Source organism: Malaclemys terrapin, chromosome 1 (assembly GCF_027887155.1).
Source record: "Malaclemys terrapin pileata isolate rMalTer1 chromosome 1, rMalTer1.hap1, whole genome shotgun sequence".
NCBI lineage: Eukaryota > Metazoa > Chordata > Testudines > Emydidae > Malaclemys > Malaclemys terrapin.
The window spans coordinates 99,972,240-99,997,252 of record NC_071505.1 but is presented as its reverse complement, the minus strand read 5'-3'; the positions used below and the strand labels follow the sequence as shown (position 1 = coordinate 99,997,252).

General features: G+C 43.1%; 1 protein-coding gene across 1 annotated transcript in view; it reads left to right on the top strand.

The window, feature by feature from the left end:
- STAB2 (stabilin 2) overlaps positions 1–25,013 on the top strand; it is a 137,912-nt gene that overhangs the window by 111,591 nt on the left and 1,308 nt on the right. The window contains exons 57-68 of the mRNA XM_054033227.1: positions 1,733–1,837; positions 4,077–4,184; positions 7,111–7,304; positions 8,137–8,278; positions 8,728–8,861; positions 11,021–11,186; positions 11,439–11,545; positions 12,590–12,709; positions 13,626–13,784; positions 20,609–20,716; positions 22,224–22,352; positions 24,244–24,360. Of these exons, the coding sequence (XP_053889202.1) occupies positions 1,733–1,837; positions 4,077–4,184; positions 7,111–7,304; positions 8,137–8,278; positions 8,728–8,861; positions 11,021–11,186; positions 11,439–11,545; positions 12,590–12,709; positions 13,626–13,784; positions 20,609–20,716; positions 22,224–22,352; positions 24,244–24,360 (1,589 nt within the window). The remainder of the gene's footprint in view (positions 1–1,732; positions 1,838–4,076; positions 4,185–7,110; positions 7,305–8,136; positions 8,279–8,727; positions 8,862–11,020; positions 11,187–11,438; positions 11,546–12,589; positions 12,710–13,625; positions 13,785–20,608; positions 20,717–22,223; positions 22,353–24,243; positions 24,361–25,013) is intronic.

Here is a 25,013-nt window from a genome sequence, read left to right as displayed (position 1 = left end):
TTGAAGATCACTCCCATGCAGAGAGCCAACACAAGGTGGGGCTTACATGGGACTTCAGAGGTACATAGGTTTGTGTTGGCCCTCTGCACTAGGGTGAATTTCACCCACTCCTCCTATCAATTATACAGTTCCATTTTGCAGTAGCATGAAGCAGGTTGAGGCATCACTTCTTGCTTGATCTACAGTCCTTTTTAACTAAAATATAGCCGTCTCCCAACCCCGGCGACAGATAAGACAATAGAATGGAAACACTGATAAAATACAAGAAATCAGAAGGATATCTCATGGCTACTAAAGGCAACACTTTATACTTATCATATGAAAAAGAGAGTAACACAAGAGGGGAAATTAATTTGTGGAGAGGGCCAACCGAAGGCCTATGCTCCTCGAAAATTCCTACATAATCGAGCAATTGTCGGTTTTAGTGGGACTTCCCAGGTGCATTGGCCTTGTGCATCCTCATAGGGGTAAATTTCATCCTAGATTAAAAAAAAATTATTCTCAGCATAAAGGCTTTAGTTGAGAGACTAAAGATAGCAGAAGAGACAGGGTATTAACTCTTTCACCCTAAATTACTGTTTTCAGTCCAACACAGTTTTGTAGTAACTAGCACTAACCTATAAGGTTAGGTTATGCATGCAAAAGTTCCGATGCTTACCCAAAGTTTATCCATTTGACATCTATTGTATGGGAATGTGTATGTTTATGGCACTATATAAACTATCAGTCTGAACCTCAAACTGTTATGTTTACTAAAAGAAAAGCCAAAAAGGTCTTGTGGCCCTATATTTTTTTTTTTAATATACATAATTAATTTGTTGATATAAATTTAAACATTAATTGACTAGGTTAAACCCTTCACAAATCAAAAAGCAAAGTGTGAAATCCTGGCTCCACTAGAAGTTTTGCTGCTGACTTCTGTGGGTCCAGAATTTCACCCATAGAATCAGACCTGCTTATAAGCCAAATCCCATGCCATTACTTTCCCACATACACAAAAAACATTCCTGGCAGAGGGGTGGGTCAGCAGAGCCAAAACACCATTAAATAGCAAAACACATAAAGAACTATCAATAATAAAGATTCTTCATGAGAGACCAGCTCTGTTGCTTGGTATTTCCACAAAGAAAGATCTACTACTCAATGAAGAAATACTTTGTGCTTAAAGTTTCGGGGTATGAGGGTAGAGGAATATCCCCCTACTATTATAAAAAAGACCATCCCCATTCAGACACTTTTAAACAGTCATGAAAAATGGCTGAGATATTTTTGAGGGTAAGAATATGTGTGAGCAGGTAACTTTTACACCTGCTTGGAGACAAAGTCCACCTACCCTGTGTAGAGGCAAATCCCAGCTTTGACCTTGTTAACAATCAAATGAACAATCAGACAACATGAAGGCCAGCCTGAGCCTGCTTCCCAGGTGTGACTGCTCAGAGGACTCCTCATTCAGGCTGCTCCGCCCCTTAAATACTCTCTGCCTGAGATCTCTCTGACAGAGCAACTCAACTGTCAAGCTTGCCAACTCTCTTTATTCCCTCTGGTTAGAGAGCCCCGCCCCCTCCAAGTTTGATATAACTGACAGTTGTTGCAGGCTAAGCCTGGTTTCCACCTACAGACCACTAACTCCTTCCTGCCAGGGGCCTGTGTGGTTTTGTGACATTGCTCTAGGGAAGAATTTTCCTTTTCTCATTACCATTCTGTCTGTGATCAATCTACATTCCTTTTACAGTCTGTGGTTGCAAGGCCCATGGGCAATGTGATGAAGGAATCTCTGGATCAGGACAGTGTTTCTGTGAAACTGGATGGACTGGTCGATTCTGTGAAACCAAACTAGGTGTGTATCTTCTCAACAGAATCTGTTGCAAAACAATAGGTTACAGTGCTCCCAGCAAGTTTAATTGAATCAGTTGTTTTCATGCAGTGGACATAGCAAGACAGGGTTAATAACACCAGAAATCCTGCTTTGTGCAGAATAAATGTTGAAGGAGAGTATTTTGCTTTTGATACAAGGAGAATTGAAAGCTATAAAGAAAATTATATTTTGCTGCACTATGCCATGATCTGCACGGCGCCCAAAAAATTTCTGCAGTTCCTCTAAAGTTGGAGCTTCGTAAACCTGCTTGAGGACTGACTGCAAAACGTATCAAAGGTGTACTTGACTCAGGCTCAGTTCCATGTATACACAAATCGCACTAAGCCAGGGCTTAGACCCAGAGTCCGAGGACCACATGGAGGTGAAGGGTCTGACCCTGAGTCAAACCCTATTGCTCTGCAGTTTAGATGTGTTGTGGGAGTCTGCCAAAAATATCCCACAATCCCATGGGCCAACTTTTTGTGTCAAGAAGACAATCAAGTTTTCCCACACCGTGCCATGAAACAAGGGCTAGAGCAGCCACATTTGGGGGAGGGGTGCCAGGAATATGGGTGATTGGACTCAGGCCCACATAATGCAGTGTAGACGCTGGAGCCCCAGGTTGGGACACATGATTCAACAATTCCTAACCTACCTGCTGTAACAAATAAGCGTAGACACTCAAGCATTAGGTTAACAAGCCCAGGGTCTGTTAACTCGAGTTCTACTAATGCAGTGTACACAAACCTATTGTGTTGGGAAATGAAGACAACTGAATGAGAGGCAGGCAGCAGCAGTGCACAGGGACTCAGCACAGAGACTTTTCATAAACGTTACTACCAGTCAAAAAAATGCCTGACTTACCAGTGGCTGAGTATCACTAATCTAGTTCATCTCCCTGCTGTACAGCAGCAATGGTGTCTGTGTCAGATGCAGCTGTATTTGTCTACTCTGGGATTGCTCAGGTGGTGGGGACTCCATGACTGCTTTTAGCAGATTATTCTGTTGTCTATGGGGGCAGGCAGCATGGTCTAGTGCAGTGTTTCTCAATGATCAGTCCGTGGACACAGTTTAGGAAGGCAGCAAGCCGGTCCCTGATATCAAAAAGGTTGAGAAACACTGGTATAGTGTACCAATCACAGGACGGAGAATTGAGACCAGAGAGTTCTAATTCCACCTGTCATAATGGACTTCAACAAGTTGCTTCCCCACTCTGCGGCTTTGACCTTGTCTGTAAAATAGGGATACTATTTACTGGCAATTCTGAACAATTGGAAAAAAATCATTTTGGGTTGAAGCAAAACTGAAATTTTAGGCCAACTGAAAAGGTTTTTTTTAAACAACAAACAATAAAATGAAAGGAAATTTTGAAATAAAAAGTCATTTCAACTAAAAAATCCAAGTATTTTGAAAATGTCAAAATGAAATGTTTTGATTTTTTTCTTTTTTGTTGACTTTTTTTTTTAACTGAAACTATTTGGTGTCATTGACAGACATTCACAAAATGTTTTAGTGTCACAGAATCTGCATTTTTCACTGAAAAAAAAGTGTTGATCAAAAAACTTCATCCACATCTACCTCCCAGGGATTGATTAGTTATTGTTTATAAAGTGCTTTGAAAATGTAAGCATTACATGCCTGCAAAATACACTATTTTTAAATGAACATATGTTTTGAAAAGGGCACTTAATATCAATTCAAACAACATCCCCTTTTATAATATTAGACTATTACAGTAAGTGTGCTTCAGAGTAATGAAGATCATTTCACTTGCAATTGATTAGCATCAAAGTATGGCCCAGTAGATAGAGGTTTTGAATGAGGATTTGCATTCTGTTCCTGCACTGACCTGCTATGTGCTCTGGGACAAATCTCCTCACCCTTGTTTGACCATCTGTAAAATGGGAATAACGATACTTACCGCCAGCCTAAAGTGCTTTGAGATTTATGATGAAAAGTGCTATACAAAAACTAGGCATTATATTCTGTAGTAATATGCATCTGAAGAAGTGAGGTTTTTACCCACGAAAGCTTATGCCCAAATAAATCTGTTAGTCTTTAAGGTGCTACCAGACGCCTTGTTTTTTGTAGTAATATGAATTGTCTCACAGGTTTTTAAGTAAACATGTACTGTATACAAGATTTCCTTTATTCTCTAGATGAGATCACATTTTTAAAGTATAAGAAGTCATTTTCATCAGATATTTTACCTTCTTCACAGCTCTGCTGCCTGTGTGTTCACCTAATTGTTCTAGTAACGCCGTCTGCAAAGAAAACAACATGTGTCAGTGTAAGCCATTTTATGAAGGAGATGGAATCACATGTGCAGGTGAATTCATGTACTTCTGTCCCAGACCTGAAGCAGAGCTCTGTGTAGCTCAAAAGCTTGTCTCTTTTACTAACACATGTTGGTCCAGTAAAAGATATTACCTCACCCACCTTGTCTCTCCCCAAACGTTAAAGGCAAACGTTGCTGTTTTCACCTAGCCATTCACTTTAATACACAGGACTCATCAGAGTGAAATGTTAACTATCAAAGAGGGGCCTGAACAGTGGCAGATTAATGATTTTGCTGCCCCCAGCCCCATATGAACTTGTTTTAGTTTTTTTACAAATTCGTTTTAACTAAAACGAATCTAAATATCATTAAAATAATTGAACATTTACAAGTTTTATTATAAATAAAATTACAAGTACAGCAGACCCTCGCTTGAATGCGCATCTGTATAGCACGATTTCGCTTACAGCGCGGGACCGCGTATGGATCCAAAACACTGCGTTCAAGCGGGGGTCCGGTGTATATCAAATATTTATTTTTTATTTTATGTAGATACAATAAAAGAAATAAAAGTGTGTGAGTAATAAGTAGTTACATTTGTTTACACCTACATCTTTGAGCGGCAAACTTATTAATTAATTCTGTATAATCCAGAGAAGTTGTTAGAGCCTTTCCAATTGTCAGGAGAGAAAGGGATTCTCGTGAGTATGTTTACTAAATGGCGTCGCGCAGTCATTGATGGATTCAATACGTGCTATGATTGGTAGAATCGCGGCATCACTGATGCCGTGATTACAAAAATGCTGCTATTATAAATTTGCAGCCCCTGCAAATTTGCCGCCCTAGGCCTAGGCCTTGTCAGCCTAGGCAATAGTACGCCCCTGGGCCTGAACCAAAACTTTTGATCTAAAGACTTTCAGAGGTGGGAATCTGAAATAAATGAAGAGGTGTCAGGGTTCCCTCCCCACTCTGAACTCTGGGGTACAGATGTGGGGACCCACATGAAAGACCCCCTAAGCTTATTTCTACCAGCTTAGGTTAAAAACTTCCCCAGGGCACAGATTCTTCCTTGTCCTTGGACGGTATTGCTGTCACCACCAAGTGAGTTAGACAAAGATTCAGGAAAAGGACCACTTGGAGTTCCTGTTTCCAAAAAATATCCTCCCAAGCCCCTTCACCCCCTTTCCTGGGGAGGCTGGAGAATAATATACCAACCAAATAGGTAAACAAGGTGAGCACAGACCAGACCCTTGGGTTTTTAGGACACTAAAAACCAATCAGGTTCTTAAAAGCAGAACTTTATTATAAAGAAAAAAAGTAAAAGAAGCACCTATGTAAAATCAGGATGGAAGGTAATTTTACAGGGTAATAAGATTTAAAACACAGAGGATTCCCCTCTAGGCAAAACTTCAAAGTTACAAAAAACAGGAATAAACCTCCCTCTCGGCATAGGGAAAATTCACAAGCTAAAACAAAAGATAAGCGAACGCATTTCCTTGCTATTACACCTCTACCCTGATATAACGCGACCCGATATAACACGAATTCTGATATAAAGCAGTGCACCGGGGGGGGGGGGGGGGGTGCGGGGCTGCACACTCCGGTGGATCAAAGCAAGTTCAATATAACGTGGTTTCACCTGTAACTTGGTAAGATTTTTTGGCTCCCGAGGACAGTGTTATATCGAGGTAGAGGTGTACTTACAATTTTTGTAATCTTGGATGCTTATTTCAGGCAGGGTTTTAGGAGATAGTTTTTCCTGCCTTGGTCCTTCTCTGTCCCAGAGAGAACAACAAAGAGAGCACAAAACAAAACCTCCCCCCACAGATTTGAAAGTATCTTCTTCCCTTATTGGTCCTTTTAGTCAGGTGCCAACTAGGTTATTTGAGCTTCTTAACCCCTTACAGGTAAAGGAGGGATTTTATGCTCCCCTTAGCTGTATATTTATGACAAGAGTAGTTACAGATTTTTCTTATACACAGTGTGAGGTCAATGCATGGTTGCAACCATTGTAATAGACGACAGAGTTTGGCCCTGGAAGGCGCAACACGGTGATTTCATTGGGGTTTCACGTGTGTATATGTGAGGGCATCAAGATAGTTAGCTAGCTCTATTCGGGTGTGGGAGGAGTTTGTGGTTTTCCAGCTCAATAATTCATTGGCCGCAATCTTTGTTTGATTACCTGAGGCAAGGAAACTCTCTGACAATATTACTTGAGAGCTATTATTATTACTGGGACAGATCATCTCCTCCACAGACCCATACGTGGAGAGTTCATTCATCTGGAAAGGGGGCTTGGCACATTTCCCACTCTCCATTGTACGGAGTCAGGATTGTGGAAGGAGTAGGTAGGCTGGAGGACCATGGTGAATGCACACTCTCCCCTTTCCATCCCAGCAGAAGTTAGCTAGAAAAGTTAGTGCATCCCCAGGTTGTATTAACCTTTCTATAATCCACCCCCAAGGTCATTAGGAGCCACCATGGCCTGGGTGGAGTCCCTATTAGAGTGACTCCATTGTGGTACCAAGAAGCCAAGCAGAGCCACTGGGAGCCAGCACCACTGTGAGGTACTGAGCATGCGTGGCCCTGGCTTCTGGAGAATCTGCCACTCTTGGGGACCATTTTTTGATGGGGTTGAGATCAGGAGGGACTTGCCCTGCAGCCCTCTGGGACAATGCAGAGGAATCTATAATCTTAATGGAGGTTTCCTTGCAAAAATTCCCTTGTTGAAGCAGGAGAGGATGGTCTGGGCCAGTTCTAATATGTTAGATTAGAGATGTGCCCAAGCCCCTGAAGAGGACTGGGACCCCTTTTGTGCAGGACTCTCTACAAATAGAGATTAGCTAAAGAAGCTTACAGTCTAGTCAGCCAAAAAATGTTCCAGTTGCTTTTAAAGAACTGAGGGCAGCATTTCCTTGTGAAGGAAAGACACTCTTTAAAAATACACTAACTTACATATTTTCTTTTTGCTTTTTAGCTGTGAATCTTTGTAAACAAAACAATGGTGGGTGTCACCAGAATTCAAAATGTACCCAAACGGGTGTGACAGTCCTTTGTAGCTGTCAGAAAGGATACACGGGAGATGGCCGCACCTGCCTTCCTATAAATCTTTGTGCTGATGGGCTCAATGGTGGTTGCCATGAACATGCCATTTGTACAATGACAGGACCTGTAAGTTGTTGGTGGGGACGGGGGTGGGGCTGGCTTTTTTGTTTTTTGTCTTGGAAATCCTGACGAGACGCCCACTCCACCTCCTAATGAAATCAACAGGAGTCTTTCCAGTGACTTCAGTGGGAGCTGGACCAGACCACCCCTCCCAAATGTCCCTGACTTTGAGACACATCACTCATCAATCCCAGCCTGCTTTCCACATAACTTTGGTGTCCACTCAGCTTATTGGTGGAAACTGTGTACTAGAAATGCAGTATCATGAAACTGAGGTTATTTATACTAAAGGAATGGATCCCACAGCATGTTCAAGTATGCTGCATGCATATTTTGATAACCCTTATGCTGAGTGTCTCATCCCTCCCCACGTTGGGCCTTGGCAGGTTGGAATGTATAAGATGCCTAGAGGAGACATGTAAATATTCCTACAGCTAAATCTCACTTCTCAGCCTGTTTCAATCAATGTATTGTTAAATTCTTTTCTTGGTTCCATATGTATTTATTTAATTTTATTTTAAGTGGCTACCATGTATATTTATTATTATAATTCTTCAAAGCATACTCTGAGTGGTTTAGGTATAAATGCTTTGGCCTTAATTCAGCAAAGCACTTATGTACTTAAGTGTTTTGCTGAATAAGGATGAAGTCTAATGTGTGTGTAAGTGGTTTATTGAGTCATAGCTTTTGCTAGTGGCATTTTAGCAAGTGCACAGTGTGCTGTTGCTGGACTCAGCAAATAGGATACTTCCATCCATTCAGAAAATACTATATTAGGCTGTCATTTTTATGTTTGTAAAACATTCTATTTGGACATTTTTATTCTTTCCCCTACCAGGATAAACGCAAATGTGAATGTAAAGATAACTATGTTGGTGATGGGCTTGACTGCACTGTGATGCAGCTTCCAGTTGACCGTTGTTTGCAAGACAACGGGCAGTGCCATGCCGATGCAAACTGTGCTGATCTTCACTTCCAGGGTCAGTATGCCAGATAGACTCAGAAGTAGCATGGTGTGAAGAGCTTAGGCTAGGATCCTTCAATTGGATCCATCCAGTGGACTCCTGTGTCCATGTCAAGTCTCACTGAAGTCAAAGGGGTTCTGCATAGATGTAGTAATTTAGGCCCTAATTGAACAATCCATCCCTATACAGCAAATCACTTAAGTACATGCTTAAGTCTTGTTGAAGTAATGGGACTTGTGCACATGCTTAAAGTTTAAGAATGTGCCTTAATATTTTGTGAGTTGAGACCTTTGAAAGCACCAGATTAAAATGATTCCAAATGGAAATATTACCCCATACGTGGCTTGTTACATACTAGCTACCTTTCATGAAAATTCCTCAAGGATTGCTCAAACTATTACAGAACAGAGTGTTAAAAAAAAACATACAGCCCTAACGTTAAATTATTTATTGTTTACTTACAGATGCTACAGTTGGAGTTTTCCATTTGCGCTCTCCCCAAGGGCAGTACAAACTGACTTATGAAAAAGCAAAGGAGGCCTGCGCCAGAGAAGGGGCAACAATAGCTACATATAATCAGCTGTCATATGCTCAGAAGGTGATATAGTGCTGAACTTCAGTGGCAATGGACTCTGTGTGTGTACTGTATTTAGTGGCTGCACAAGGCTGAAACGGAACGGTCAGACTTAGCTGTTTGGAAGTTGAATGCTACAAGGATGTACATTTATATCCTAAGGCATGCAACTTCTTTGCTCTAGGAGTAGGCTTGGTAGAATTTGATTTATTTATTTTTAATTTCAACAGATAATATCAGTGTTTCTTTTTAATCTTTTTTAGATTTTTATGGATTTAAATTTTCACAGTTGTGCAAAATTATGGATTTGAAGCATTTTTTAGCTATTTAAATGTTCACACTTCTGGAAAATTATTGGGGGGGGGGTCAGACAATTATTTAATGACAATTGATGTTGAGATCCAAAAAGTTAAAGCTTTAGAACCATTAAAACACAAATTGCCAACATCACCGGTAAAAATATACAAAGTAAATAACCTGAAATCAACAGATCGTACCTGTTTTTACTATTCATTCACTAGTCCATTTGTAACAAGCCTAATTCAAAAGTCTAAAAGCTGGATTTTGACTAAGTTCTCAAGCAGCATTTTTCTTACTTTGCCTGTCTGTAAATTTCAATTATCATCAGTGGAAATATTTTTTCATTGGTTTTAGTGTGTACAGTGAAATTGACATTAACTGACATTTACCAAGAAAAATCTAATCCTTCCAAGCCTATCAATGAACCAAGTTCTTCTCTTGAGTACAGACATAGAATGCTCATTGACTTCGAACAGGAATTGCACATGCACTTGTGAAGCAGGATTTTGCCTTATGTCTGGAAGCTGAAAACCAACAATGGAAATCAAAATAGGGTTTTTTCTTTTTGTCAATTTCATAAAAACACCGTAGGACAGTGACGTTCCTGTCCCTGTATTAATATCACTGTAATTACTGTAGGTGAATCAAAAGATTTGGAACCTTAGCTTGCTTGAAAAACTTTACTTACCTTGTTTTCTTCTATCCAACCTTCATTTCCATATCAGGCAGCCAACCGATGTTAGAACTCTAATCTGTCAATCTTAAGCAGCTGTTTGAGACGTGGCTATACTAGCAAGCAAAAAAGTGTGTGCTGTACTAACTTTGTATCTGATTCTACTTCAATTAAAATTATTAGCAAAATTGTCATTGATTTTAGTGCTAGCAGAGTAAGATTCTTGAGCAGCCAAATTTTAGATTTTTTTTTTATTACGGATTTTAATTACACACATTTTTTAAAGGAACTTACTTATTATAGAACTAGGCTTACACTTTGTTTGAAGAAAAAAGGCTTTGGTTTTTTTCCTGGCTGGCGTAGGTCTCGGATAACCCTTTTAGTACTGTTTATACTAAGCATCTTCTAGATTATGTCTGGTTGAAGTCAATGAGAGTTTTGCCATTGTCTTTAATAGGGGCCAAGATTTCACCCTGGATTTGTAAAACTAGTTTTCAATGGTGGGTCAGACTGATTGTCAAGTCATTTAGGATACAGTTTCTGCCTGTCTCATTCCTACTCAGAGTTCAAAATGTAGCAACAAGGCCCATTATTTAAAGAGACAAGAGATACTGGTGAGATGAAAGACTGGAGTGTGTGCAGTGTGTAAACTTTCTTCTTGGGCAAGTAGAGGCCTGAACCAAACCCAAGGATCTAGAGCCCTCTGGACGTTGGGCACATTCAGCTCTGGATCTGAACAATGCAGTTTAGGCTCCTCTTTAGTGTAAATATTTCTCTGTGACAGCAAAACCAGCAATAACATTGGCTTTGAGTTTACTGAATATTCATTATTCACATTTCATTGAACTTGTCAACTCTTCTTCTGGGTTGATAAGAGGTCATTTTCATTCACCCAACTGCTACTAAGCACTCTTTGGCCCTGCGCCTGCATTGAGTTCTGCATAGACAAACCCCCTGCGCCTGGGACTCCACACACAGGTGCAGTGGTCAGTGCAGGACTGGGCTGAGTTGACATTCACCCTGGGCAGAAAGACCACACAAAGTCAATGCACGGCTTAAGCCCTCAGAATAGGACTTAAGTAGGACTTCCGTGGCACGTAGGCATTATGTTGGCCCTCTGTGGGAGGATGAGTTTCACTCACAGTGTGTTAGATTATTTACAGTTCTGTTTCCTCTGTGCTTTACAATATTATTAATGTGTTGGTTGCAGGCACAATACCACTTCTGTGCTGCTGGCTGGTTAGATAGTGAAAGAGTTGGTTATCCAACTGCCTTCTCTTCCCCAAACTGTGGATCAGGATTTGTTGGAATAGTTGACTATGGGCCTAGAGTCAACCTGAGTGAAGCCTGGGATGTCTTCTGCTACAGAGTCAAAGGTAACAGAGTGCCTACTGCCTACATCTATGGTAGTTTGGTCAAAAGACAGCACTATAATTAGTTCCAGTAATGTCACTAAGTTTAAAGAGCCCAGCCCATTGTATTGGCAACAGGTTCTCTTTCTAAGCTAGGGAAAATTTCTTTGGACTGGCAAATTATTTTTCCTCCATAGAGCAGTAGCAAACAATCTCCTAGAATACACCATTCATTCTTGGCTTGTTATCTAAAAGACGTGTATTTGTATTTTACAGATGTGAACTGCACGTGTAAGACTGGCTATGTGGGTAATGGCTTCACATGTAGCGGGAACCTGCTACAGGTCCTGATGTCTTTCCCCATGTTTACAAACTTCTTGTCGGTATGGACTAAAGAAGAAGTGCATTGTTTTGAGATACAGACAAACTAAACCAAGTTTCACAGCATAGCAAATACCCCACACATTTGTTTACATGTAAATGTTCGCTTTATTAGCTCATTCCACTCACATTGAATAGCATACGTGGTTGGGTAACCTCACTCTTCTTTTACTATATGAGAAAGTAAATACAAGCATTACAAAAATGCAGCATTAAAGCAGGGTGGAGCCATTTAAATCATGATATTTAAAAAAACATCACTGATTTAAACCCAGGTGGAGGCTTTGTAAAAATAAATTGAAAATTTGTGCTGTTGAAAAATGTAGATTGAACTAATATGTTAATAGTGGGTTTGGTTTAATTTTAAATGCCACAACTGGTAGAATATTTTATTTGAATGTTACCACACTGCTAGAGGCAAAAGACAAAAGATTGACATTTAAGTCCCTGATCCTGCAACCACTAAGGTTGGTATGTAACTTTGCTCATATGAATAGCCTCACTGATGACAATGGGTCTACGCATGTGCTTAAAAGTTAAGCCTGTGTGTAAGAATTTGCAGCATCAAGGGCTAAAACTGTGTTCTTAATAAAAACTTCTCTCCAAGGGTATGTCTGCACTGGAGCTAATTTCCAGTTGAGGTCGGGATACCATGCCAGCTGTGATCGAGCTAGTGCGCTAAAAGGTAGCAACGTAGCCTTAGCTGCACGGGCAGTGGGAGGGGCTAGCCATCCTGCGTATATACCTAGGGTTTCAGGCGGGACTGTATTTGGGTGGGCTAACCAGTCCCAGCCACACTGCTATTTTTAACATGTTAGCTCAGTCACAGCTAGTGTGGGTATGTCTCCCCGACCTGGGAATTACACCCTGGCTCCAGCGTACATAGTCCCTGAACAGGATAAAATGGTTGTCACTTCAAAATTGTTTCAGTGTTAACAATGACGTTTTGTTTTGTTTTTTACATAGTATTCATTCAGCTTTTGTCACAATAACTGGACCATAATCCAGATTGCCTTCACTTAAGAATGAATTTGGTTTCTTCCTAGGAAGTCCTGGTTTACTCTAACAGCTCCACGAAAGGCAGAGAGTTCCTGAAATACCTCACAAACTTGTCAACCCGGGCCACTCTCTTCGCCCCAAACAATAATGGGCTAAGAGAAAATGAGGTGAGCATCTATTTATCCTTTTCTTTCATGGTATCAGTATTACCTCATTCTGAGCAGGCATGCCGGAGTCCAATAGTAACTGTTTAAATTTAATTTGAATGAATAAATCTCAGGAAGAGATGGCGGGCCGGATGGTTTTACTAGGTCGCTAATCAGATAGGCAAACTTGGCTCTTTCTTATTTTTCTCCCAGACAATCATGAATATAAGGTTACATATTGTTGGGCCCCTTTTAAGAATTTTTCATACAGTAGGTTTTGTTGCCGCTTATGAAAGTCCTTTCGAGGAAAGGTCAGCTCTCACTTATCTGCAACTGCATCTGTAAAGACAGTTGTTAAAAGAAAGTTGTGTGTAATATTGATACCTGGTATTTGTTACACATCCATTCAGAGGAGGTTATTCTTCTACCTTATCATGTCCTTCATCCCTTTCCAATCAACTGTTGCTTTAAATTTTATGGGTGGAATCCTGGTCATTGACTTCAGTGGGTCAGGAGTTCATCCTCAGGCCTGGGTTATCCCACAGTAGGACCAGAAGTTCATCCTGAGGCCTGTGTTATGGCCCAGTGGTGCGCTAGGTAGTTTGAAACTTGTACATTTCTTAAAGGTTTCCCACAAACACATTTTTAAAAGAAGTGGGCTTGGACCATTGTTTGATTCTTCAAGGCTCCTCTGTGCCTGTGATAGTGCAGAAAAACCAGCAAGAAGGGGAAGCCTTTTGTCCAGCTAATGTATTTTGTTTTGTGTAGTACTCTAGGGCCAAAAGAGCCACAGGCACTCTTGCTAAAGACCACTATGTCCGGGAATGCAAATAACAGAAATGGAGAATTTCAAAATCCATCCAGGGAACTTAATCTAGTGGTAAAATCAGCTGGGTGAGTTAGATTGGTAAATGTATCTATTTTCCCTCTTCTTTAGACACTTTCTGGACGAGACATTGAGTATCATCTGTCCAATGCCAGTACACTGTTTTATGAAGACTTGACCAACGGGACTACTCTTCAAACGAGGATAGGGAAAAGACTCTTAATTACATACAGCAGAAGCCAGGGTTACCAAATCCCGACAATGAAGAAGGTATCTGTGTTAAAAATAATTCTGCTGTCCTCACCCCTCTCCACCATCTTGTCCTTTGTCTTGCTTATTAGCAAGCACCGCACAATCCAGGGTAGCATTGCCCGAGGGAGAAGCAGCAAGCCAGGAGACTGCAATGATTTCTAGTGCAAGTTATTCAGCATTTCATTATAAGGTGCTGTTGAGTTACAGAAAGCTTGAAACGTGGGGTGGGGGAAGATGGGGTTGGCCAATATCGCCAGAAGCATGTAATGGCGCAGTGCAGGCTTGGGCCTAACTTGCGCCTCAGGGTGGTAGGAGAGCTGGAGCGCAGTGGGAGGGGGGAATGGCATTTAGTTTACTACTAAGGAACATTCTTAGTTCCTGATCAAAAATTTTCATTAAAAACAAAAATGGACTACAACTGGCCTTTTAGAATGAACATTTTCACAGAAAATTGATTTTTTTTTAAATAGTTTCTGCCATTTCCTAAAAAAGCTGACACCACCTCTCCCCAACAAAACCAGAAAAAGTCAAAACAGAAAATTCTTCAATTTTGGAAAAAATGTACATTTTCATTTATGGTAAAAATTTTCACCTTCTGCCCCAGCTCGAACACTTTGTATGACAGCAGCCTCCATGTAGCAACTCCGTTGGGCTAAACTCTGGCTGCATGTGTAACCCACACACCTCCTGGGTGTGGTGTTCTGTCTCATCTAGTGGCACCAAGACCACTTAGAGAGAGATTAATGAGTTTGCTCTACTGCGTTAGCTTATAGGCAGTTGGCTTTTAGCTCATGCAGTAGAGGCTCATTTACTAAGTTCCAGAGGTTCAGGTTCGATCCCGTCTGCCGATGACCGGGGTCTGTTGGCATTACACATGCACAGCAAGAGAGAGTCCTTGCCCTAAAGAGCTTGTCATCAAGTAAGACTCTTGCAGACAAGCTTCCAAAGAATGTGTGTCTAGTGTTCCTTGGCTAGAACAGAAGGGTGGGCTTCTGAGGAAGGTGACACATGGGGAATAAAGGAGAGCTGGAAAGAGATGGAAAGAAGATTGCTCTGGAACCCTTCCCTCACCCCTGTCTCCAGAAGAACATTCAGAGGTGACAATTACAGCATATCAGATAAGGAATTTAAAAATAAAATTCCACCCTCCATTCCACTCTACTACCCCGTTAGAATATACTATAACGGGCAAACCATTGTCTCAGCACAATACTAAAATAATCTTTTCACTGCCACTTCCCCCTTATCTGACACTTGAGTAGAAAATAACCAGAGATCTATTTGGGGTGGAGGGTTGCCCTCCTTGAACCTTGGTCTGTGGGGGAGGGGGAGGTGTGTTTTTCCAGTCCATGTGTCCAGTTGATTTTGGTCTCCAGGTGATTTGCAATACACAATCCTCCACCCCTCTGTTTAAAATCCACCCAGAGATCATCCAATTTATTTTCTAGTCCCCTTGAGGCTTCTCAGCATGCACGTGAATGAGCATGGTCCAAAACACTAGAGTATGCTCCTGTCAAAAAGTATACTCCAGCACACACAACTGTATCCCTACAAAGGTGTCTAGCCCTTTAAACACAGATCACATGTTTGTACAGTTATAAGCCAACAGCAGGCTGCATACCAATCTTCAACCGGCTGAGTTAAACCACCTTCAATTTTCCTAGTTACAGCAGTGCCTAAAGGCGTGTAAGAGTGGAAGGGAAATGAAGCAGCTGTCTTACAAGTGTGCACCCTCCATTCAGCTAAGCACTTGCCTCTCTCTAGCATGTTGAAACAGCCACCCAACACACTTTCAAGGCTTTTTAAATGAGCACTGATGGGCTAGTAAAAGTAGGGAAGATTGAGATTATAACCTAGGCAGTAACAGTAATAGTTTTCCTATTATAGTGTCTGTTTCACTTCTTCCTTCTGGTGGCAACATTACATTTGTGTTTGCAAAACTGAAAATGCTTTAATCTAATCCCCAAGGCCCTGGCACAGATCCGCACATTCACACTGGAGGACATCTGCATAGGGAGTTATTTAGAGGTCAAGCAAACACCTGCATCCACACCCTATCGGGCCATAGAAACAGACGTTCCACATGAAGTGGCTGAGCCCCTAAATCTTTCATAAGAACCTTCATGCTGCCAGGAGAGACTATAACTCAGAATCATGCTGGGTGACTTCTACCATCTCTTGTGTAGTGCAAACGACGGTCCACGTGATTCTGTTCTGTATGTAGAAAAGGCTGCTTTGCTCACTGTTGTCACAGCAACAAATTGTGACTTACTCACGAGCAAGATCATCTGCGCTAATTCTTATTTAAAATATAATGCTTTAGACAGGGTTCAACACTGCATGTGGTTTTAGAGGGACTAGAAAAACAGGTAAAGATAACTGTAGCCTCAGCCATGCCCCACATACAGTGAGCACAGGTTTGGGGTAAGAGAAGCTGTTTGCAGCTTCCTGATCCTGGAGCCAAGCAGAGACCAGTTTGCCACTGGCATCACTGAGAGCAGCCCTGCCTCACCAGCCAGAGATTGTCACATCCCCCTCCCTCAGAAACTCCCCCGGCACCAGGGCCGGCTCTAGCTTTTTTGCTGCCCCAAGCAGCAAAAAAAAAATCGCCGCCCACCGAGCCGCACCGCCCCCCCCCAGCCAAGCGCCATGCCGACCCCCTGCCGAGCGCCGCCGGAACCACCCCCAGAGCACCGCCGCCCCCCCGCCGAGCGCCGCGCGCCGGAACCCACCACCCCCCCGCACCGAGCGCCGCCGGAACCCCCCCTCCAGCGTCGCGCCTGCGCCGCACCCCCCCCGCCGAGCGCCGCGCCGCCGGAGCCCACCCCCGCCCCCACCGAGCGCCGCCGGAACCCCCTTCCAGTGCCGCGCCCGTGCCGCCCCCTCGCCAAGCCCTGCGCAACCGGAGCCCGCCCCCCCAGCGCCATGCCACCGGCGCCTCCCCCCCCCGCGCCGCGCTCCCCCCTCCCCGCGCCGTGCTCCCCCCGCCGCCCCTTACCAGGTGCCACCCCAAGCATGTGCTTGGGTGCCTGGTGCCTGGAGCCGGCCCTGCCTGGCACAGCTCTATAGTGTAGGAAGCTGGATATGCTACATCTACATCAGCGAAAGATTCCTTAACTGCAAGAATCACCAGATGGTGAGATCCAGGCTCCTCTGTGCCATAGCAGCAGGATAAAAGGGACCAGACAGAGGCTCAGGATGGTTCCATAGATAGCAAGAGTTCAAGATGAGTTTGTCAACTGCATTTAGAACAGTCTGGAGTGACTGTAGGACTGGTTGATCCATAGCCCATTACTTCTCCCTTTTCATCTCCAGATTGTCCATTCAACTAGAGCCCAGGGAAGCAGTGACCAAATGCTGCCATCCAAGACCTGTTCCATGGTCTATATGAAATGAGTTGGTGGGCTCAGACTGATTGACAGGTGTCCACCTTGAAGTGCCACCAGCACAAATAGTATTTAATGATCGCCTCAGCAGAGAGCCAAAAATTGATGGGCATGGAGATGACAATGCTCCTGGCCAGGGTTGAGATACAGTGGCAAGGCCACAAGGAGACAGTTGTCCTGTTGCTCCCAGTATTGTACTTTGCTATTGAGTCAAGATTGTCAGTTTCATAAATCACTAAAAACATGACACAGATAAAGGGCCAAAATTAATTTCCTGGCATTGTCCATTCCTGGATTTCCACTCCTGTTTGTTAACTCTGGCCCAGAGGAGCCCTCAGAGGGTTTGAGCAATTGTGGGCTGATGTCCAATAACCAGGTAGGGTATTTTCTTTAGGCAAATATATAATTACACAAGAAGAATCTCCCTCTTCTAATCAGTGAAAGACCTAGGGAAATAAGGTAAGTGAGGAACATGGAGACCTGGGAGATGGGTCGGAAATAGGAGGGAGCATGGGCTATAACGGCAGGGAGAAAGGAGGGTCAGGGCAAAACTGGGAGGCAAGATCAAATCAGTATCTTAGATGCCTATATACAAATGCGAGAAGTATGGGTAATAAGCAGGAAAAACTGGAAGTGCTAATAAATAAATACAACTATGACATTGTTGGCGTCACCGAAACTTGGTGGGATAATACACATGATTGGAATGTTGGTGTGGATGGGTACAGCTTGCTCAGGAAGGACAGATGGGAAAAAGGGAGGAGGTGTTGCCTTATATATTAAAAATGTACACACTTGGACTGAGGTGGAGATGGACATAGGAGACGGAAATGTTGAGAGTCTCTGGGTTAGCCTAAAAGGGGTAAAAAACAAGGGTGATGTCATGCTAGGAGTCTACTACAGGCCACCTAACCAGGTGGAAGAGGTGGATGAGGCTTTTTTTAAACAACTAACAAAATCATCCAAAGCCCAAGATTTGGTGGTGATGGGGGGACTTCAACTATCCAGATATATGTTGGGAAAATAACACAGTGGGGCACCGACTATCCAATAAGTTCTTGGACTGCATTGCAGACGTTTTATTTCAGAAGGTTGAAAAAAGCTACTGGGGGGAAGCTGTTCTAGACTTGATTTTAACAAATAGGGAAGAACTCGCTGAGAATCTGAAAGTGGAAGGCAGATTGGGTGAAAGTGATCATGAAATCAGAGTTCGCAATTCTAAGGAAGGGTAGAAGGGAGTACAGCAAAATAGAGACAATGGATTTCAGGAAGGTGGATTTTGGTAAGCTCAGAGAGCTGATAGGTAAGGTCCCATGGGAATCAAGACTGAGGGGAAAAACAACTGAGGAGAGTTGGCAGTTTTTCAAAGGAACACTATTAAGGGCCCAAAAGCAAGCTATTCCGCTGGTTAGGAAAGATAGAAAATGTGGCAAAATACCAGCTTGGCTTAACCACGAGATCTTGCATGATCTAAAAAATAAAAAGGAGTCATCTAAAAAATGGAAACTAGGACGGATTACAAAGGATGAATATAGGCAAACAACACAGGAATGCAGGGGCAAGATTAGAAAGGCAAAGGCCCAAAATTAACTCAAACTAGCTGCAGGAATAAAGGGAAACAAGAAGACTTATTATCAATACATTAGAAGCAAGAGGAAGACCAAGGACAGGGTAGGCCCACTGCTCTTTGAGGAGGGAGAAACAGTAACAGGAAACTTGGCTTCTTTGTTTCAGTCTTCACTGAGAAGTCTGAAGGAATGCCTAACATAGTGAATGCTAATGGAAAGGGGGTAGGTTTAGAAGATAAAACAAAAAAAGAACAAAGTTAAAAATCACTTAGAAAAGTTAGATGCCTGCAAGTCACCAGGGCCTGACAAAATGCACCTTAGAATCCTCAAGGAGCTAATAGAGGAGGTATCTGAGCCTCTCGCTATTGGAAAATATGGGAGACAGGAGAGATTCCAGAAGACTGGAAAAGGGCAAATATAGTGCCCATCTATAAAAAGGGAAATAAAAACAACCCAAGAAACTACAGACCAGTTAGTTTAACTTCTGTGCCAGGGAAGATAATGGAGCAAGTAATTAAGGAAATCATCTGCAAACACTTGGAAGGTGGTAAGGTAATAGGGAATAGCCAGCATGGATTTGTAAAGAACAAATCATGTCAAACCAAACTGATAGCTTTCTTTGATAGGATAACGAGTCTTGTGGATAGGGGAGAAGCGGTGGATGTGGTAAACCTAGACTTTAGTAAGGCATTTGATACGGTCTCGCATGATATTCTTATCGATAAACTAGGCAAATACAACTTAGATGGGGCTACTATAAGGTGGGTGCATAACTGGCTGGATAACCGTACTCAGAGAGTTGTTATTAATGGCTCCCAATCCTGCTGGAAAGGTATAACAAGTGGGGTTCCGCAGGGGTCTGTTTTGGGACCGGCTCTGTTCAATATCTTCATCAACGACTTAGATATTGGCATAAAAAGTACGCTTATTAAGTTTGCAGATGATACCAAACTGGGAGGGATTGCAACTGCTTTGAAGGATAGGGTCATAATTCAAATGATCTGGACAAACTGGAGAAATGGTCTGAGGTAAACAGGATGAAGTTTAACAAAGACAAATGCAAAGTGCTCCACTTAGGAAGGAATAATCAGTTTCACACATACAGAATGGGAAGAGACTGTCTAGGAAGGAGTATGGCAGAAAGGGATCTAGGGATTATAGTGGACCACAAGCTAAATATGAGTCAACAGTGTGATGCTGTTGCAAAAAAAGCAAATATGATTCTGGGATGCATTAACAGGTGTGTTGTGAGCAAGATACGAGAAGTCATTCTTCTGGTCTACTCTGCGCTGGTTAGGCCTCAACTGGAGTATTGTGTCCAGTTCTGGGCACTGCATTTCAAGAAAGATGTGGAGAAATTGGAGAGGGTCCAGAGAAGAGCAACAAGAATGATTAAAGGTCTTGAGAACGTGACCTATGAAGGAAGGCTGAAGGAATTGGGTTTGTTTAGTTTGGAAAAGAGAAGACTGAGAGGGGACATGATAGCAGTTTTCAGGTATCTAAAAGGGTGTCATAAGGAAGAGGGAGAAAACTTGTCCACCTTAGCCTCTAATGGTAGAACAAGAAGCAATGGGCTTAAACTGCAGCAAGGGAGGTTTAGGTTGGACATTAGGAAAAAGTTCCTAACTGTCAGGGTGGTTAAACACTGGAATAAATTGCCTAGGGAGGTTGTGGAATCTCCATCTCTGGAGATATTTAAGAGTAGGTTAGATAAATGTCTATCAGGGATGGTATAGACAGTATTTGGTCCTGCCATGAGGGCGGGGGACTGGACTCAATGACCTCTCCAGGTCCCTTCCAGTCCTAGAATCTATAAATCTAAATTTTACTTTGCTCCTGAAGTCAGGAAGGTCAAAACTCAGTTCCCACTGTTCTTTTTCTTGGTTAGAATGAGACCAGATACGTGGATGGAAAATCTATTCTTGAATGGGATATCATTGCTTCCAATGGAGTAATCCATGCCATTTCAGAGCCCTTAAAAGCTCCTCCTCCAACTGTAAGTATTTGTTGTTGTTGTTATATGTTTTGAGATCATTGCTGTCAGTTGTGAATAACTTGTCCATACAATCGTCCTACAATTCCTTAAAAGTAGCCTGTCAGTTGCATTCTGGTTTTATTTCCAGGTTAAGAATTTACTTTAGTATAAATTGAATTTAAAACTCAAGGACAAAGTTATTGGTAGAGTTGGTCAATCTTTTTTCCCCGATGGAACAATTATCTGCTAGAAAATGCTGATTTGACTGAATCAAGTAATTCTGTGGGAATTTGTCAATTCCATCAAAACTTCCTATGGAAGCTTCAGCTGCCCCAGATCTGTGGCTCCCCTGAAGCTAGCTCGGATGCTGGTTTACCACATCAGAAATTTTTGAAAAATTCCATTTTGGATATCCCATCTCCTAGAACTGGAAGGGACCTTGAAAGGTCATCAAGTCCAGCCCCCTGCCTTCACTAGCAGGACCAAGTACTGATTTTGCCCCAGATTCCCAAGTGGCCCCCTCAAGGATTGAACTCACAACCCTGGGTTTAGCAGGCCAATGCTCAAACCACTGAGCTATCCCTCCCCCATCTTCCAAAATGGAGTTCTTTGAAAGTTTCCGTCCTTGGGAAAATTTTGCATTTCTGATTTTTCATTGCGACTCAGAACAAAAACAATTCTGTGAAGTTTTCTGCAGGATGGAAATTCCAATTCCCACACCATTTAGATTAGCAGATTATCACCACAAATCATACCAAGATAGCAAGGCTCATGAACACACCTATATTCTCCTTTCAGTGTGTGCAAGTTTGGCACTTTGCCATATTCTGAGCAAGATCACCCTAAGAGCTTGTCTACACATAAGTTGTACTGCTTTAACTACAACTTAGGTGTAATTGTACCAGTTTGACCTTCTCAGTCCAGTTAGAGTGGAACAACCCCATCTGGTGTCGGTGCAGTTATACGGCTATACGCATTTACAGCAGTGGAGCCTGTCCCTGTACAGAAAGGGGAATCAACTATTCCAATCGAAGGCATCTTTCTACTATATAACTGCATCCACATTAGGGGTTGTATTAGTGTATGTATTTTGATAATAGTTCACACCCCCAGCTAACAGACAGAATGTGTGTGTAGACCAGGATTGTATCATTCCACTCCCACACACTTACTTGCATGCAAATTCTATTGCAGAAGGTTACATTTCCCACCTTTACAGTACAATTGTCTGACCATGTTTTTTCATAAGAAGGAACCTTCCCTGAGGAAAGGGATCGCTGGCTGATCAATGAGCAGCTTGGATTCTGTTAGAAAATGAGGGTTTGTTTTAACCCATGTTTGAGGGTCTTAGACCTGGGAATTCTCAAGCACAAAAGCAGATCAAGAAGAATTAAACGAGAGGCAGCATCCCTGCCTCTTACCCTGCCCTCGGCATCCTTACAGTGCACAGCATTTTAAATTAGGGTCTACCGCTTTGGAATGATGCTCAGCTCCCAGCTCCAGCACTCACTCCTCTCTCTATGATCAGGCTTCTCTCCACGCTGGATTTGGAACAGGAATATTCTTCGCCATCATCCTGGTTATTGGAATCGTGGCTTTTGTCGGGTACTCGTACTTCAGATTCAAGAGGAGAAATATTGGCTTCCAGTATTTCAAGGTAGGAGGAGGTTGAGTGTGAAATTGAATGAGAAGGGGTCAGCACCTTCTCATGCCCATCCCCAGTAAGGGGCAGATACAAGCTACAATGTCCATCTTGTTTGGGTCTGTCTTCAAAAACATCCTTCCTTGTTACTATGCTAGTTAGTAAATATGCTTGTTTGCGTCAAACCACCCCCCCAACGCACACGGCTGCCTCTATGTGCAGGGTCAAAAACTCCGTTCCTGAGAATCTAGGGGCTGTTCCTACACTTGGAGAGAGGCAAAGTCTCTTAAAATGGTCACAATGGAGCTTTGCCCAGGCAAACCAACAGCCTGCACAAGAAACCTCCCAGCTTCCCTCCCACCCCAGCCCGTTTACCTCAAAACAAGGACAGTCTCTGCAATCAAGGGAGCACAAGAGCCTAAACAATGAAGCGGCAAGGCCATGCCCATCCTAGTCAACAGCAGTCCTGCGTGGGCCACGTGCTCTGTGAGGATGCAGTGTGCATGCTGTCCTGCACACCAGGGTGAAACTGTGCTTGCCTGAGGCACAGTCCTCCCAAGAACTCTCCCTAGGGCAGTGTTCACACCCACCCACCCACCCACGGCCCCCAGCCTTGCTCTAAGCTTGTATTCTATAGCAGCCCTGCCACAAAGTCCTATTTCTCCAGCTCACCTAGACACACAGCTTCAGGAGGCCATTAATTTGGAAGCCTAACTATGCCCACTTAAGTGGACCACCACACAATACCCTCATTTTACCGCCAACCATCATGCTAGTCCTGGGCTTGTCCAGCGTGACAAGTGAGTGTTTGAACCAAGATTTGATAGCAAGGAAGGGCAGAGATTTAGACAAGTTAAAACATTTGCTAAGGTTCTAAAAAGTAACCTTAGATGCGATATCTAACATGGAGCCAACCAACACCGCTTAGCTTTGCACAATGCCTTCACAGGAAGCAATCCAGTAACGAAACTATTCAGCACAAGATGCAAGGATGGATGGGAAAAAAAGAATGTAAAAGGGTCATGTAAAAGGATCAATCCGAAAAATTTTCCCCCAGAAATAGCCAGTTTTTGTCCCTACCTATCATACGCGCCGACTTCCCCTCTGCCCAGTGGATGCCAACCCAACTCTGGCTCTGCCCCTACCCTGCCTCTTCCCACCCCTATTCCACCCCCTTCCCCCAAGTCCCCGCCCCACCTTTTCTCCGCCTCCTCCCCCAAGCACGCCGTGTCCCCGCTCCTCCCTCTCCCTCCCAGAAAGTCCTAAGCACCGCCAAAAAGCTGTTAGGCAAGCGGGAAGTGCTGGGAGGGACGGGGAGGAGCAGGGACGCGGTGCGCACAGGGAAGGAGGAAGTGAGGAGGGGGCGGGGGGAGCTTGGCTGCCAGTGGGTGCGGAGCACCTGCTAATTTTTCCCTGTGGGTGCTCTAGCCCCGGAGCACGCACGGAGTCCGCGCCTATGTTACCTATTCTAGCTCCTGCATTTAACACGAATAGTCATTTAGGATTGTAAGAGGAATATTGACCAAGGGAAATGTGATTTATTCGTTTTATGCACCCAGAGGCCCAAAGTGAGATTGGGAACCCGGTCTGCTAGGCATGGTACAAATAACACTCCCCATGCTAAAGCATTTGCAATCTAAGTAGAGAAGACAAAGGGGAGGGAGTGGGAGGGGGGGAGAGAAGAGACAAAGTGATTTGCTTAAGGTCACGTAGTAGAGCTGGGACCAGAACTCACGTCAGCTGAGTCCAAATCCAACGCTCTAGCCATTAGACCACACTGCCTCCAGTCACTACACCAATGCAAATTACTTGGTTATGTGCGGCAGAGTCAATGAAACTCTGAATGCCTCACATGATATGCCAATGCAGAATGATGGATTTTAAATGGGTGTATGGTTTTATACAGTCAAAAGAAGACATAGATGTAACAGCACTAGACAAGCCACGGCTTTCAAACATCACAAATCCCTCCTATGAAAGTTCTTCTCCTCCTCCACCTGAGCCTACCTACGATCCTTTCTCTGTAAGTTTTCATTTTGATTTTGGAGACTATGATAATAGTTTAAGATCGTGGAGATGGAATTCTGTAATGGGACAGTGTCTGTCAGGAAGGAGGGGGTCTATACTTGGGGGAGGGGGGAATAAAAATCCCACCATTGCTACCACTGGGCCAGCTCCACCAGTAGCAATAGTGGGACTCTAGATCACTCAGCAGCATTTTAACAACCAGAGCTAGCTGTAAAAGGCACTGTAAGAACAGATGTTCCAGAGTGAATATTCCTATAAAAAACTTGCATGCTGCTCTTGTATCAGTTTGACGATCATTCAGCAGCATTTTACAAGCCTGCTGTTACACTCGGACAAAAGTTTGCAATAGCAAGGGGACACAAATATTTGGGGCACTATGTAATCCCTCCCTCCGCCATAATAATTGCAGGGAAAGGTTAAAGAAACTGAAGGCAAGTGGGGTTAGTCCTTATGGCCCTGATTCAGCAAAGCACTTAAGCATGTGCTTAAAAATCCTATCGACTTCAGTAGAACTAAAGCCTGAGCTTTAAGGGCTTTGCTGAACTGAGGCCCTTATAGGGCTGATGACTCAAGTTTACTTTGCCTCCATTCATGGTGGCTGGATTCAAATAACATGATGCAATGCTGTTCTGGATGTAGGATGAATGA